The sequence below is a fragment of the Triticum dicoccoides genome, chromosome 4A, assembly GCF_002162155.2.
Source record: "Triticum dicoccoides isolate Atlit2015 ecotype Zavitan chromosome 4A, WEW_v2.0, whole genome shotgun sequence".
NCBI classification, from domain to species: domain Eukaryota; kingdom Viridiplantae; phylum Streptophyta; class Magnoliopsida; order Poales; family Poaceae; genus Triticum; species Triticum dicoccoides.
In genome coordinates this window covers 635,509,371-635,526,059 of record NC_041386.1, presented here as the reverse complement: position 1 = coordinate 635,526,059, position 16,689 = coordinate 635,509,371, and the positions used below count along the sequence as shown (strand labels likewise).

The 16,689-nt window shown below is 45.5% G+C and overlaps 1 protein-coding gene across 1 annotated transcript; it reads left to right on the top strand.

The window, feature by feature from the left end:
- Positions 1–4,431: 4,431 nt before the first annotated feature.
- LOC119283917 (galactokinase-like) lies at positions 4,432–12,443 on the top strand. Its single transcript, XM_037563268.1, has 14 exons — positions 4,432–4,446; positions 5,162–5,363; positions 5,450–5,622; positions 6,502–6,548; positions 6,626–6,720; positions 6,905–6,987; positions 7,626–7,694; positions 8,167–8,352; positions 8,672–8,806; positions 9,895–10,029; positions 10,326–10,396; positions 11,596–11,673; positions 11,792–11,963; positions 12,143–12,443. The coding sequence occupies exons 1-14, from the start codon at positions 4,432–4,434 to the stop codon at positions 12,251–12,253; spliced, it is 1,572 nt and encodes a 523-aa protein (XP_037419165.1). The 3' UTR covers positions 12,254–12,443.
- Positions 12,444–16,689: the final 4,246 nt, after the last annotated feature.

Genomic DNA, 16,689 nt, shown 5'->3' with positions numbered 1-16,689 from the left:
GTCCGCTCTGTGGCCGTCTTTTTCTCGGCCTCAGCAACGACCCTTTTGAGGGCCTCGACTTCGGTCATGACCCCTAGCACAAATTATGCAGCTTATTTCATACTGAAAATTTCTTCCGCAATAAATGCGAGCAAAGCTTGTGCATACCTTGTTTATCTCTCAACTGCATTCTCAACTGGCCAAGTTCTTCCATGGCCCGCTCTAGACTTTGCTTCAGTCCGGAGATCTCCGCAGTATGAGAGGCAGCAGCCGCTACAGACGCCTGCTTGTAACAGAAGAGAAATCAATATCATTCAATGAGCCTTCCTGCGATCATTAATTCGATCCCCTGTCCGGTTCTTTCTCTCACCAAACAGTGTATCAGGGACTACTATCTATACTATGACACTCTTTGACAGCTCATAAAACATACCTCAAAGCCTCTTATAAGGCTGATACAGGCTTCGTTCAGTCCACTCTCAGTTGGCTGAATCTTCTCAATCACCGCACCTATAAGGGCACGGTGTTCGTCAACAATGGAGGCGTCTTTCAACGCCACCATCAAAGCATCCAACACTTCTGGATAGACAGAGGTCGCTGGTGGAATAGGCACGCCCCCTCCAGCCGAAGGAGGCTGCCTGCTTGATTCTGGAGCCGTAAAGGTCTCTGGAATTGCATCTAGCTGGGATCTGAACTCAGGATCGCCCCGCCATCGGCCCCCATGGGAATCTTTTCCCCCATGTGTCCGGCCCCCGAGGTTTGACCTACAGGCGCCGCCTTCATGGTTTTTTCCTTGCCTCCTTGGCCAGGGTCCTTCTGGGACGAAGCCTCGGTGTAATGCACCTGTTTGGAGGAAGGGGCCTTTGGGGGCGTCCCGCTCTCCATAGCATTTGAGCTCAGCAAATCCTCTGATGAGGACTGTTTGGTACGGACCTCGCCGGACTATACAAAAATATGGATTAGGTTAAAATACTAGGCCACGATGAGTCCAGACGCCTAAAACGTACTCGGTTTTTATATACTTACGAGTTCACCAGGGGCTGGGCCCTGGGATCCCATGCTGGGCCGCTGTCGGCGGCGGCAGTGGACTCCTCTGGAAGAGGAGCCTTTCCCCTTTTGGGCAGCTCGGCCTCCAAGTTTGCGGAGGCCGTCCTCTTCTTTATTCCTCCTGCAGGGGATTCATCTTCCTCCTCCTCGTCCTCTTCGGAGGCGGAATGGGAGCCTTCGGATATTGTGTCTGAAGTGCCGCGGCGACGAAGGCCGCCCCAGGTCTTTTTGGCCTCCTTCTCGGCCATCTTCTTTGGCACCTTGTAAGGCGCCGGGACCAGCATCTTCCTCAGAAGTGGGATGTCCGGTTCTTCAGGCAACGGGGTCGGACAATGGGTCCGCTCCGCCTTCTTCGTACAGCCCTGGAGAATTGTATAAAACGCGTTAAGCGCTTCCCTTGGGTTACGCGGATAAAAAGTTTCGATGACTTACCGAACTTGCAGGGCGGGACAGTTGGTACCCACGGTCCTCGGCGGAGTCCGGCCATGATTTGTTGGACTTAAAAAGCACCTTCCAAATGTCCTTGTGCGAGGAGCCAAAAAGCTCCCGCAAGGTCTGATGCCTGGCCAGATCAAATTCCCATAAATTGCAAGTACGGTGCTGACAAGGCAAGATCCGGCGAACTAACATCACCTGGACCACATTGACAAGTTCAATGTTCTTGTCTCCCATATCCTCTACGCGCGTCTGGAGCACCGACACTTTGTCGGATGGGGACCAGTCCAGGCCTTTCTTAACCCAGGATGTAAGCCGCAGGGGAGCACCGGATCGAAACTCGGGAGAGGCGGCCCATTCCTTGCCGCGCGGCTCAGTGATATAAAACCACTTCTGTTGCCACTCCCTGATGGAATCATTAAAGCTTCCAGTTGGCCATATGACGTTGGGCATCTTGCTCACCATAACGCCCCCGCATTCGGCGTGCTCGCCGCCCACCACCTTGGCTTCACATTAAAAATCTTCATCCATAAACCGAAGTGCGGCGAAATGTGGAGAAAAGCCTCGCACAAGACAATGAATGTCGAGATGTTGAGGAAGGAATTAGGGGACAGGTCGTGTAGATCAATCCCATAATAATACATGATGTCGCGAACGAATGGGTGGAGGGGAAACCCTAGCCCGTGGACAAAGTGAGGGAGGAATACAACCCTTTCGTGGGGTTCTAGAGTAGGGACGATCTGTCCCGCCGTCGGGAGACGGTGGCTGAATTCCTTGGCCAGGTACCCGGCCTCCCGAAGCTTTTTGATATCCTTCTCTCAGATGGTAGAGACCATCCATTTGCCTCCTGCTCCGGATCCGGACATCTTCGGAGGACCTTTTGTGGGTAGAGAAGATGAACACTTGGGCGCTGGAGTTTGAGCAGAAGGAAATGAATTGGGAAGAAGGCGTGGGTGAAAAGAGTAAATCCTTGTCCCTTTATAAGGGCGGAAGAGGCGATGTGCCTCCCCACTCACCTGGTAAAACCTCTTATTCCCCAAGCGCCGTAATTGATGGCGCGGTTAGGTTACCCACACCTGTATTGATGAGAATCCCGAGATAGGGGGACACGATCTCTGCTTCGACAAGACGTGCCAAGGGAACCGCCTCGCGATAGGCGTAGTGGCTGGTTGAGAAAAATGGTTTGAATAATGACCGGGTCGTGGTATGGTGTCATGCTGCCAAATCTGTCAGCAGATTAGATTTGTGGAAATATTATTCTCTGTATGGTGGTATGTGGAACTTTTTTTGCAGAGCCGGACACTATCCTTGTGTTCAAGATCTTCTATGGAGTATTCGAAGGAAGAACCCGCCTTGCAATGCTGAAGACAAATCTGCGCGCCGGACTCATCGTCATTGAAGCCTGGTTCAGGGGCTACTGAGGGAGTCCTGGATTAGGGCGTCCTCGGACAGCCGGACTATATACTTTAGCCGGACTATTGGACTATGAAGATACAAGATTGAAGACTTCGTCCCATGTCTGGATGGGACTCTCCTTGGCGTGGAAGGCAAGCATGGCAATACGGATATGTAGATCTCCTCCCTTGTAACCGACTCTGTGTAACCCTAGCCCCCTCGGGTGTCTATATAAACCAGAGGGTTTAGTCCGTAGGACAACAACAATCATACCATAGGTTAGCTTCTAGGGTTTAGCCTCTACGATCTCATGGTAGATCAACTCTTGTAATACTCATAGCATCAAGATCAATCAAGCAGGAAGTAGGGTATTACCTCCATCGAGAGGGCCCGAACCTGGGTAGACATCGTGTCCCCCACCTCCTGTTACCATCCGCCTTAGACGCACAGTTCGGGACCCCCTACCCGAGATCCGCCGGTTTTGACACCGAAAACGGGCGCCCGGTACACCGTGCCATGGTGTATCTACCGCATCATAGCCCACTCCTAGGGTCAGTGCTACACACGGCCTCCAACACATATCCTACAAACACCAGAAACTAGTTGCAACTCCTGGACAGAGAATAGGGGCGGTTAATAAGTAGAGAGAGTCAATTAAGGATCCCAATGTGTGGTAGTAGCTGTTCATGGATCACAAACACAGAACTCAGTTCCTGAGGAAGGTTTCAATGAGACAACCCACCATGTACTCCTACATGGCCTCTCACCGCTACCTTTACCAAATCGTCTTCACACACTTAGCTCACACAGTAGGACATGTTCATCACCATTCCAATTCATTCCCGATGAATCAGACCCGACTCAACTCTAAGCAGTAGCAGGCATGACAAACAAGCATGAACGAGTAGGCATATCAGGGCTCAAACAACTCCTACTCATGCTAGTGGGTTTCATCTATTTACTGTGGCAATGACAGGTCATGCAGAGGAAAAGGAGTTCAGCTACCGCAGCATGTAACAGTTGAATCGATGTTGTCCTAATGCAGTAAAAGAGAGCAAGAGCGAGAGAGTGGGATTGTATCGGAATGAACAAGGAGGTTTTGCTTGCCTGGCACTTCTGAAGATAGTATAGCTCTTCATCGGTGTCATCGATCTCATCATCGGAACGTCGTCTACTCAGAGGGAACAATTATCGGCAAACAAGGAAGAACACAATCAATGCAATGCTCAATATGATGCATGATCAGGACATGGCAAAATGAGTGTGTTGGGCTAATGCAACTACAACCAGCTGGTTTTGAGTCATTTTGAACCAAAGGTTCAATCCCAAACTCAACTTATGAATTTAAATAGTGCCTTGTCATGTTTTGCATTAAACAGCAAGGTTAAGTTGCTTTAACATGCATGAAACTAGTACAAATGGATAGATTGGATTTTTCTGATCATTTTTTATATATAACTTATTTCATTCTGAGTTAAGGTTGAATTTCTATGAATTTTAGAAGTTTTGGATATTTTTTTAAAATAAATCATTTCTAATTTATTTAAAATCCCAGAAAGCATATACAGCGTCAGCATGACGTCTGCTGAGGTCAGCAGGTCAACAGAGTCAGCCAGGTCAACCTTGACCTATGGGACCCACAGGTCAGTGACACAACAAACTAACTCTATTAGTTAGTGCTAAGTTAAATACTAAATCATTAAATATATTCCTGAAATAAATTGTGGGCACTGTTAGAATTATTTACAACAGCCCACAACCACTTCCAATTTGGGCATTTTAATTACTTATAGCAATTAAATGTCCAAATTCAAATACTGTATGAGTTCATTCAAAAATCCAAATTGATCTAGAAAAATGTGCACCATTTTTTTCAGAGGTGCTGGACCAATTCAAAAATGATGAATATTTTTAAAGAGCATTTGGGTTCATTGAAAAGATTTAAGTTTGAACCTAGTGGAGTTTCATTTGCTGCTAGGGTTTATCAGTCCCTATTTTAAATTAAAGAAGCAATTTAGACATGATGCATGGATGCTTGTGCCACTAATTGTAAACAATGCTAGGGCTGTGACAACTCATCCTTATTAAACTAGAATCTCGTCCCGAAATTCAAGATGTGAGGTAAGAAGATAGAGGGGACGCAAAGCTAACACGATCTTCATGATTCAACTGTTCTTCTCGAAGATGTCGATTCATTGCATCATCTTGATCTCGACGTCTTGCTTTGAGAATTTCATCCAACATGACAACAAGAAGAAAGGAGAATTTTAAAAGAATCGATGTTCTTGAGGTTCGAGCAACTTAGGATCAAGGAGGCCAAGGTGGTTCCGCCGGTGACGTCGACGTCGCCGTCGACGGCGAGGAGCTGGTCCCGGCGCTGGTCTCGCTGGAGCCGGTGTACGGCGCGGGGTCGGCGCTCGACGAGGCCCGCCTCCGCTTCGCCCGCCTCGCCGACCGCTTCCGCGCCCTCTACGCCGCCGGCCCCGCCCTCTTCGCCCGCTCCCCAGGTGCGTCCGTCGGTTGGTTGGCTGGTTAGCGTGGCGGCGCCGGCGATTTGGGAGTGGTTGATTGGCTGACTGATGCGTGCGTGCAGGGAGGGTGAATCTCATCGGGGAGCACATCGACTACGAGGGCTACTCGGTGCTGCCCATGGCCATCCGCCAGGACATGATCGTCGCCATCCGCAGGGCCGACGGCGGCCTCGTCCGCGTCGCCAATGTCGGCGACAAGTACGCCACCTGCGTCTACCCCGCCGACCCAGACAAGGTGAACCCAATCCTCTGCTCTGCTCTGTTTTGCGCTCCTCCTAGATCGGTTCCTGCTTCCCCGAATATTCCCCTTCATGTAACCCCGTGATTGAAGGGGATGGATGGGTTGCTATCCAATCTGCCCAAAAACAGAAAAAGTGGAGGTTGCTGTTCCAGCCGCGCACCCATTTTTTATTATCATAAAATTATTTTGTTCTGCCGGGGAGGTTGGGCACGCGAATCTCGTTGCTAACTAATGGAGCGGCGGTTGCATTATCATGATGTATATGGATAACAGAAAGCCCGTGATACGTGCCATGGACCAGTTCCGTGTCATGCCCGTGAACTCAATAATTTTTAGTATTTGTGATCCCTTTCCACTGGCTTGTGGAGCCTCCTGTGCAACAGATGCTGTTCCCTGCCTCAGATGCCCAATCAAGGGCAAGGAGATGCTGGAATCGATCAGTTTTACTTTTATGTTACTTTGACGGTTTGACTTTTGGTTTACCTGGCAATTTTGTTCACAACACTGAACACTTTGGAGGGATACATGTTCAATTTAGACGGGTCTTTCAAATTGGAATGCAGAACAATTTGAGGTGTGCAGTAAATAGATTGCCCGATGCAGCGAATGCAACCGGGGTTTGTTGATCCAGAAAAACTGCAGATAAATAAAACAAGCCTGTCGTGCTTTTGAGAATCAAAACAAAATAAGCGTGCCCCTTTTCTATTTTATTCGGAATCATTTGGGATACATACTCATAGCACCATCACTTGCCTTGCGGTGGCACAGGATTCTTTTGACCATGTTGCTATCTGTCATCAGCCTCACTTGCATGATTCTTTCCGTCTAACACCTTTGATTCGGTCATTGATTGCTGAACAATTTGTTGTGCAGGAAATTGACATCAAGAACCACAAATGGGGCCACTACTTTATGTGCGGGTAAGTTTAGCTACTTACTGGTAGAGTCGTTGCTCTGTTTATTTCTTTCGCTTGACTGCTTAATCCTCTGTCTGCAGATACAAGGGAGTATATGAATATGCTAGGTCAAAAGGGATAGATATGGGTGAACCTGTTGCTCTTGATGTCGTAGTTGATGGCACAGTCCCTCAAGGTATTATAGAGGAATTTAATTACTCCCTCCAATCAGCCTCCAATCCAAATTAATTGACGCTCACTAAGCTGTACTAAGCTAGCGTCAATTAATTTGGATTGGAGGGAGTATGAGTTTTTATGGTCACCATGAATGATGTCATGTGTACCAAAGTTTGTAATGTCTCTGTGTTGCTCTTATTTAGGATCTGGACTTTCAAGCTCAGCGGCATTTGTCTGTTCAGCAACAATTGCTATCATGGGAATTCTCGGGAAAAACTTCCCAAAGGTACTCCTTACCACAAATCAACCATTACTCTAATTTCTGTTCAGATATGAAAGGACAACATCAATTGCTGTTCTGAAATAATTACCACAATAAACCAAAACACTATATATAATACAAGGATGCCATGGATGGTATAAGTTGATAAACTTTTCACATTCTGGAAAATTGATATGGTAATTGCAAAATTTGAACCCGAGCAAGTGCATCTTTTCTTTTTGTGTCAAATGGACATTAATGTCTATCTTACGAAAGAAAATAGACACGTGCTGAGCTAGTGGTGATGTAATGGATGTGTTGTCCTTTTCACACTTAAGTACAACCCCCGTCCCAAATTACTTGTCTTAGATTTGTCTAGATACGAATGTATCTAACACTAAAACGTTTCTAGATACATCCGTATCAAGATAAATCTAAGACAAGTAATTCGGAACGGAGGGAGTACTTCCCTATTACAAACTGTGGAGATAAAAATGATTTTGGTGGTGCTAAATTGTTGCAGAATTGCTGTTATTGATATGATTTCCCATGGGACAGTAATTAGGTGTTTTCAGAAACATTTATCCAAATTTTTGGTGTGTTCACAAACAGGGTTCTTCTGATTCTTTCTTTCTTCTAATTGTTCCATTCAAATCATGCAGAAAGAAGTTGCTCAATTTACATGTCAATCTGAGCGCCATATTGGGACCCAATCAGGGGGTATGGATCAGGTAATTGACACCATACTGTTTATTGACAACTCCTATTTTCCTTCTCTGCTTAATTCATGCCATTTAAGTAAAATCAAAATAATTTGGTAAGATAAAAAAGCCTTTTATATTGGAACTAACTCGTGGGTAGGAAAGTATGTATCACTGATTTCCTTCAGTGAATGTCTATTATATTCAGTATAAATACTGTACCTTACTGGGATATCATAGAGGAATCATGGCAGCAGGTTACATGTTTGGTATTACTTGATCTTTGCAGAGTCAGTAGGTTTAGCTTTATGTTCCAAGATCTTTTTTGTGTATCATGCTTACATGCAGAAAAGAATATAATTCATGAGAGGAAGAGGAGCATGTGTTCAATACAGCTTGTAGAATGTGATATCTGACTGCATGCATGACTCACACTGTTTAAGAAGCTTCAGGTCATCTTTTATTGTTTTTTGAGTTACTTTATTTCACTATATTTTTCCAGGCTATATCTATCATGGCCAAACCTGGATTTGCTGAGTTGATAGATTTCAACCCAATCAAAGCAACCGACGTGCAACTACCCTATGGTGGTACATTTGTGATTGCCCATTGCCTGGCAGAGTCCAAGAAAGCAGAAACAGCTGCTACAAACTACAACAACCGCGTTGTAGAGTGTCGCTTGGCAGCGGTAAGAGATTCTTTGGTTGCAAAATGAGAATGAGCATGAGAAAAAGTGAAGGATGATCACACAACGCATTCTATTGCACCTGTACCGCTAGGCAGCTATAATGCATTTCTTGTTTTTAATTGAATGTCTTCAGAATATGGAAGGTCCCAAATGCCTTGCTACTGTATCGCTACAAGCAACTCTGAAACATATGTAGTTTTATCTAGAGAATGTTTTTCGCTGTTTTCAGTTTTTGTTGTTAACTATGGAGAAACAACTTGAGGCATACATCTTCATTTATCATCTATTGAGCTAATATTTTTCTGTTGCGTTTTTACAGATTGTTCTCGCCATCAAACTAGGGATGGATACAAAAAAAGCCATCACATCTGTTACGACCCTCTCTGATGTTGAGGGGCTATGCGTCTCCTTTGCTGGCAAAGAAGGTTCTTCTGATCCTGTAGTTGCTGTGAAGGTACATAATCTTACTAAGAATTTAGGATATGGCTGAGGAAGATGTGCTTTTGTATACAATGAATACATGTGCTGCTTTCATTTTCTCTGTGCATGCCTATGTTGCAGCAGATAGATACATTTGTATCCGGCAGGACATAATGTGGATAACTGCAATCCACAATTTCATAAAATTCCAGTATGGAGAATTACAGAGCTACAGTATGTTAAGATGATAGTATGCATCAGTAGCATAACCAGAGAAGGCAAATCATGACCTATAAGATCATATAAACCAAGAAAAATGTATAATTGGTACATCGGATTTAACATAAAAAATTCTAGTCCATCAATCAAACACACAAAGAAAGGTAGGTGATGGCAGTGGGTTAGGCATCTAAATTTATGGCAGTACAATTCATCTTAATTCTACAGAGAATACAGAAACATAGGATGTGATGATAGTGTGATAAAAACGAAAACTGGATGATTCCCATATTCCTGGTGTCCTTGGGTGTATTATTCCTGCCAATTTACAGCAACCTATATTTATGTGGTTCAGCTAATTAAAATTTCAGTGAAGTTCTTGATGTCTTTTTGATCACAACTATGTTCCTTCTGGAGTTTTGTCAGTTAACATACGAGCAAAGAAAAAAGATCTATATTTGCTTAGCATACGAGCAGAACATTCAAAATTCTGAATAACATATAGCTGTCAAAATTGGCGATGAGGCAAATGCTGTAGGTTTGCTATTAAAAAGTTCCTTCTGCCAAATTACTGCAAAGCCTGGGTAAACCATCTCTGATCTTGAAGTTATGTTAATCGTTCCTAGTTAGAGATGTCAGCACTTGCCCGGGTTGCCATTAGTGCCGCCTAAAGGTGAAATTTGGATCTTTGAAGTATGCTTCGAGAACTGCTTTTGTTGCAACAGAGCCTCTCTGCCATACTTTTTCTTGTTCAGAAATAAACTTTGGTACTAAGGATAAGAATTTTATTATGCCTAGTTATATACATATTATCCAGGAAAAGAAGTGCTGCTTTGCAAGAGTAAATAGTTCTCATGTTTTATTTTTACCTTGCACTTCTCTGATCAGTGTGCAACTCTGCAGAAGCTATTGCATGAGGAGCCATATACTTTGGAAGAAATAGAGAAAATTACAGGTCAAAGCCTAGCAACTGTCTTCCAGAGCTCTCAAACTTCCTTGGATGTTTTGAGAGCTGCGAAGCATTTCAAGTTATTTCAGGTGAATTCGACTTCATTGTTCTGTATTTTCTTACATACATCAATGTAGATACATATCGCACCCTACTTAGTTTTGGAGACTCAGAAGTTCCCCACTTTCCCAACACCCTATTTTGGCGCCATTCCATGTCAGCACAACTGATCCTCGACTTTCACCTAAAGTGCACACTCTCTTTGCAAGTCTAGCAAACTTTAGTTTACTTTAACTTCAGTCTTGCGTAACTAAACATTGATTTTCTCTTTGTTGTATGATGCTAGATTATCTAGTCTAGTTTCCTAACGTGTGCGTAATTTCAGCGTGCCTCTCATGTGTACTCTGAAGCAAGGCGGGTGTATGCATTTAGGGATACTGTATTATCGAAACTCAGGTAGAGTTAATTAATTGGAAAACGTTTATTTTAAGTCGGATGAAAACATCCAAACGCAAACCGCCTCCCTCGCGCAACACGTGTCCTGTGGACCCACCGACCGCTGCCCACAACCTTATCTCTTTCGCGTCTGCTCCTTCTTTCCCAAATCCCCCCGCTCTGTCTTCACCGGATCCCCGTTCGGCTGCCTCCTCTCTCGCTCCGTCATGCCGCTCTCTTCTCCACGACATCACTCCCACACGCGCTGTTTTGCCCATGGCTAGATGTTGCAAAGTCTTGGCCTGCGGACAACCATTAGGCCTTCCTTTCTCAGCCACAAGGACGAGCCATGGCCGTACAGCAAAGCAAATCTGACGATGCTGCCGAACGGCGCCACCAGCAAGGCTCGTTGCTCCAACGCCGAGCCGCTCGTCGCAGGCGCTGCTGCATGGCGGCCGCAAGTGTTGCGTGCTCCGCAAGGGTCCAAATCCCATGGCCACCGCGGCTGCTGCGAACGCCGCCGGTGGTGATGCAACCCTGTGGTCGTCGTTGCGATGCAGTATCCCGTCGCCGCCGTGCTGCGTCGCGGCATCTTCCATCGCCGCCGCGTGCCTCGTCACAGCACCCCGTCGCTCTCGCGCTGCAATGGAACACTGCCGGCGCCGGTGATGGGGCTGCAATGAAGCTTCGCCGGCGGCCATCGAGTGCTGCGGTGGAGTTTCGACAGGACAGTCGTTGAAGCAGAGGGGGCTCGCCGGCGTCGCAATGAAGCGCGTGGGATCGTTGAAGCACCAACGGAGCTGCAAGGAAGCATGGCCGGAGTTGCAATGAAGCGTCGCCGGGGGCGTTGAAGCTTCGTCGGGGTTGCCGGAGTTCCAATGAAGCGTCGCCGGGGGCGTTGAAGCTTCATCGTGGTTGCATTGTAGCACCGTCAGCGCTGCAATGGAGCGTCGTTGGGCATCGTGGTGCTGCCATGGGAGCGGTCTGATCCTGCGGTTGGGAGCGTCTGAATCAGACGGCTATGAGGGTGGTTTAATTCTGCCTAAAATCACCCGGATGATCTGTAGTGGCCACCTAATTAATTTCAACTTCAGTCACCATGTATTATTGTCTGCATATACCCTCATCATAGTTGACCTGGGTAAAGGTGTTTGACCTGTTATACCAAACGTTTTCCTTCTAATCTCGGTGATATGGCACTGGCCATTACTTGCTTGCAGCAATGAAGGTATGCTTAAGAAGCTCGGTGATCTAATGAACGATAGCCATCATAGCTGCAGTGTGCTATATGAATGCAGGTATGTGTTTGGTGTACTCTGTTATTTATTAAAATCCAGACACTCATGTGTCATGAAACAGTTTCTATTTTTTTATTTTAACAATTAATGAGCAGACTGATATATTCCTCTGCATTAGCTGTCCCGAGTTGGAAGAGCTTGTAAAAGTGTGCCGGGACAATGAGCCGGGTGGGGTGGAAGTGCTGCAGACTGATATGCTCGGAGCACGGCTCACAGGAGCCGGGTGGGGTGGCTGCGCAGTCGCCCTGGTCAAGGAGGGCATCGTCCCACAGTTCATCCTCAATTTGAAGGTATACGCTGGAATCCCTCAGCTCACCTAGAACCAGTGACATCATCCAGACTGGGCAGCCAATGCACAATGCTATCCCTTTTAACCGACCCTCAACCTGTAACAAGGCGACGGCGGAAAAGCATAAGAGTATCACTCGTTGGCAACTACTAAAACGGATCGTTTTTCTTCTCTCTGCAGGAGAAGTACTACAAATCAAGGATCGACAGGGGAGTGATCAAGCAGAGCGACCTTGGCCTGTATGTGTTTGCGTCGAAGCCGTCGAGCGGCGCGGCCATACTGAGGCTGTAGATCGACCACCGCCGGCCGTGGCCGGTCACTTGTACATGCACACACACACTCGAATAAACGCGTGCTCGAGGCGAGCACGCTGCCATTAGCTAATTTAGTCCCCACCCATGCGTGTCTGAATGTACAATACTAGTACAATGTGTAGTATTTATCTTTGTTTATTATGGGCGATCTGATGCCAGATTATCTACATGCTGCTGTTGGTCCTCTACAAGAGGCACGGAGTCCCGATGGTTGATGCATCGCTAATCCTTTTCTGTTCTTTTTTGAGGTGTAGTTACATGAGTACACTCACGTCGACTAGCTGGGAACAACGGGGAGGTGCTGTTCTGTGAACTTTGCAGAAAGGACCACAACGGAAACCCCAAGCACCACTGAGACACTTTTCTTTTAACATCTCTACTCATAAGGCCTCGTTTGGTACAGAGGGTTCTCCAGCCCCAAAGGAGACGGGGATTTTAGAGGATTGGGTGAATCCCTCTTTTCCACCCAATCCCCTCAAATCCCTTTGAATCCTCAATCCTTTTATAACCATAATATTTCAGAAGATTGGGTAGTGTCGTTTCCTCCCGTCTGGCGTTGGAGAAGCTGCTATGAGCGGCTGCCTGCGTTGGAGAAGCTGCTATGAGCGGCGGCAGCGAAGGAGCTGCGAGGCGGCGGGGGTCTCTTTCCGCGAGGATTGGAGGGGTGCGGCACGATCCAGGCTCTAGAGTGGGTCGACGACCTCGAGTTCGCCATAGTGCCGCTCACAGGCCTTCTCGGTGTGGCCGCCTGAGCAGACGATTGGTGCACCGCGGCTGGATCTCCAGCTACACCTTCACTGACCCGGTATCCACCAACGACTAGGACAACGCCAGAGTCCAGGAAATCTTGTGAATACGATGGCACTGTCAGGTACATGGTACACGGTTCAATGTTGAGCTCACTTGCAGCTGCATGCTCGTGCAACCATGGATGTCAGGCGTCACCATGACAGGGCACAGTCTCGGGGCAGCGTTGAATGCGTTCGCCATCACCGATCGAGAATGGCCACAGCTGCACGGCTGCAGCATACCCAGTCAGGGCGTTCGCGTTCGCCCTGCATGTCGGCGGCATCGGCTTCAATAAGCGGTTTAACGCCACCACGGCCGCCGACCTCTGCGTTCTGCTTCTGTCACATCCGCAACGCTCGAGACATCGTGCCCAGGTAACCGGCGCTGCTGTGTACCACGACATGGGCTCCAAGCTGGCCGTCGACATCGGCGCGTCACGATACCTGAGGGCGCCATCGCCCGGTTCGTCGTTGCCGATGGGATCGAATCAATCTGGTACGCCATAGTTGGTGTCCCAATTTTTTTATATCCAGCGACAACGAGTTCGTGAGATCTAAACCACGCGGCGGCCATGGCTGACCCTCAGCTGAAGAAGCTATTGTTTGCGGTCGTGATATAACAGTGCTTTCTAGACTTTCACATGCTATTCTTTGGACTGGAGGTTGGCTTTGGGATGAGGTACCGTTCAAACAATAGCATCGCAGATGATAAAAGATATTGCATTTGCATCGTCGCTCTTCTATATAATTGTTTGATCAGCCTACTCGTAGTAACCAGCGGACAAGTGTGTAAACATTGACGAGCTTTGAAATTTGGAAAATTGTATAAAGCCAAAGAAATGTGGTCACACCCTTCAAATAAATGTGAAAGGGGGATCTACAGTTTTAACTGATTACGTATAAACGTTGGCTGGGATCTGTTGGTTAGCTGCTTGCTGCTCCCCTGTACTAGCAGTTCCTTTCATTGCTTCCATTGGTCCTACAACTCTTGCTAAGGCTGGATCTTACCTCCTTCACGTTATCTTAGTCCATCCTCTTGTATAAGCCTGCTCTTTAGATTTTTAGATTTGGTAAGTGTCTGTTTTATTTGTGATGTTTGGGTCTACTCTTTTGGTTCTTTTTCCAGCAAAGGGGTGGTAGTTGAAGACATTTGCATGGTCTTTGAAGTAAAACTTCTATTATTTCAGGAATTGATTTGGGTGCGCAAGCTTGCTATGTACCTAAATTTGTTTTTGGCCTCCTTACTTCTCCTGTGTGCTACCAGATTGCTCTAATCCAGGTACTGCTAATCTATATTGCTCTAATGACAATGTTTTTCAAATTCAAGCAGTAAGATAAGGCCTTTAGATATTCACCTGGACGTCTGAGGTCATCTACACTATGTTGGGCTGTATATTTTTGCATCTTGTACATTTTCCCCTCCTTTATATATAAAATCCGAACTCTGTAAATCTTATATTGTTGAACATGTGCATGAATTGTAGTTGAATTCCCAGGTTTACAACTGGGATTTGGAGCTGATGCTCAATGCGGAGTTGGTTTTATTTATGGTTTTGGAAATTCAACTGCATATGAAGAGAACATGAGATATTCAATCATTGTGTAAAACCCTGCTTAATAGTAAGATAAGTGATGTAGGTTTTTGATTATTGTGTAATTGTTCTCTCAGTTTCATTGATTATATGGTAGAGTATATGTGTAGAACCCTTCTTTATAGGAAGATGTTATTTTGTCCAGACCTGCTTGTATTTTATTAGCTGGTTTCCAGAACAACATATAGTGCATGTGGTGAACCAAATTTGCTCCACCAAAGTGCAGATCCAAGGCAAATGTTTTTGAGAGAATCATTATATCTTGAATGTTGTTGTGGCAATCACATGAGGGGTTCATTTTGCACAATATGCTTGTTTCCTGTCCAAGCTATAGATGATCTTACTTCAAGCAAGAAAGTGTTAAGGCTATAACTCCTTGTCCTTGGTAGATGCTAGAATGGGACGAATACCCAGTAAACACAAATTTAGCAATGGCAATGCATGTTGTAAAATAGTTGTTGCTTGCTTATATTGTTTGTGTTTTCAGCTGGTATGGGCTTGGAAGCATGCTGTAGACAGAAGGAATGCATCATTTTGTCAAACTATTGGATGTATAACTAATTCCATACTGTTTTCAGTGTGTGCATCTGCAGCAATGTTGTATTGACACATTGATATGGTGGCAGGAATAAGATCCATGATGGTACTCTAGGGTTCTTGCGTTCAACCCTCTTGTAGATATTGAAAAGCATGAAATGCACATTAGATTATTATTGGGTACATATTCATGGTTTTCTCTACCAGAGTAAATTGCTTCTCTATTGTTTGGCCGAGTAATCTGGATTCACCTTATATTCTTGAAGGTATTAGTCTATCAATTATTAATCTATATTTCATTTTCCAAGAAATCAAAGGAGGAGTCAAACATTGTACGAGCTTCGACAAGCATAACCTACCATCGGAGGTGGTGGCCAACAATGAGGTGACAACGCTTCATGAGAAAACCTTGTCTGAGGCCGTGAGCTGATGCAACCTCGGGAAGATTAGTGATATTTGGCTATGTTAGAGGATTAGTGATAGAGGAAAAAGTTATTAGGATAATAGAAACTATTGGGCAATTTTTCTTTGTATATGTGATTTTAATCCAGGCGTAGGAGGGTTCGTGTGATAGGAACTATCACCTCTCATGCAATGCTAATAAAATGAGGGGACTTTGTGATTTTTGATGTATATCATTGCAAAATTGTTGGGGAAATGGGTGAATTTGTCAGAACTTTGAGGATGGAGTGGATGGCGAATGTTGGAAGACATTCGAAGTTAGTGATTGACTGGAATGCCTATGGCAATTTGATTTACTTGAGAAAACATATGCAAATTTGGAGTTGGGTGGCAATGTAGAGCTAAAGCCAAGAAACTTGTGATATATTCATTTGTCAGTCCATAAGTTAGGGATGATGGGACTCACTATGGCAGTTTGGAAGACTAGGAGAAAACACGAGGTAGATTTGGATCAGGGTGACAACATAGCGAAGCAATAATGCAATGACTGAGGAGCTGAAGTCAAGGGGCTTGTGATAGATCCATTTGTGGCCCGTGGCAATGCACGAGCATTGAAATAGTGTTGGTAGGAGAGCTGCCAAATCCTTAGTCTCGAAAGGGGTATTATAAGTAACACTCTGGAGGAGGAATGCACTATCTAAGGCGAGTGCCAAAAAAAGGAAAAAAAGGTTGCTTGGTTTATCGAGGAACGCTGGTTCAAACCTAAACATCGGCTATAGCTAGACTAAAACACCACACTGCATACAACACGCCAGAAGATGACACCCCACAAGACACCTAACTGGGCACTTTATGGTCAGATTGTTCATTGAAATCAGTTGAATCTTTTGAAGTTTCTTTGCTGTATAATTGAATAGCTTTGTATGCTCTCCGATCTATCTATCTTCTTTGGCCAATTTTGATGGGTATTTCTTTGAGGGAGTGATGCATAGTAGTGGGTTCTAATTTTGCCTTGGTCTATACCCCAATGACACAAAAGGACAAGACACATATTATATTGAATTATATTGTTTCCACTAAGGATAAACAATGGT

Coding starts and splice junctions, on each gene's coding strand:
- LOC119283917 (XM_037563268.1), top strand. Junction 6,721..6,904: donor TGATGGCACAGTCCCTCAAG/GTATTATAGAGG, acceptor GCTCTTATTTAG/GATCTGGACTTTCAAGCTCA. Junction 8,353..8,671: donor TAGAGTGTCGCTTGGCAGCG/GTAAGAGATTCT, acceptor GCGTTTTTACAG/ATTGTTCTCGCCATCAAACT.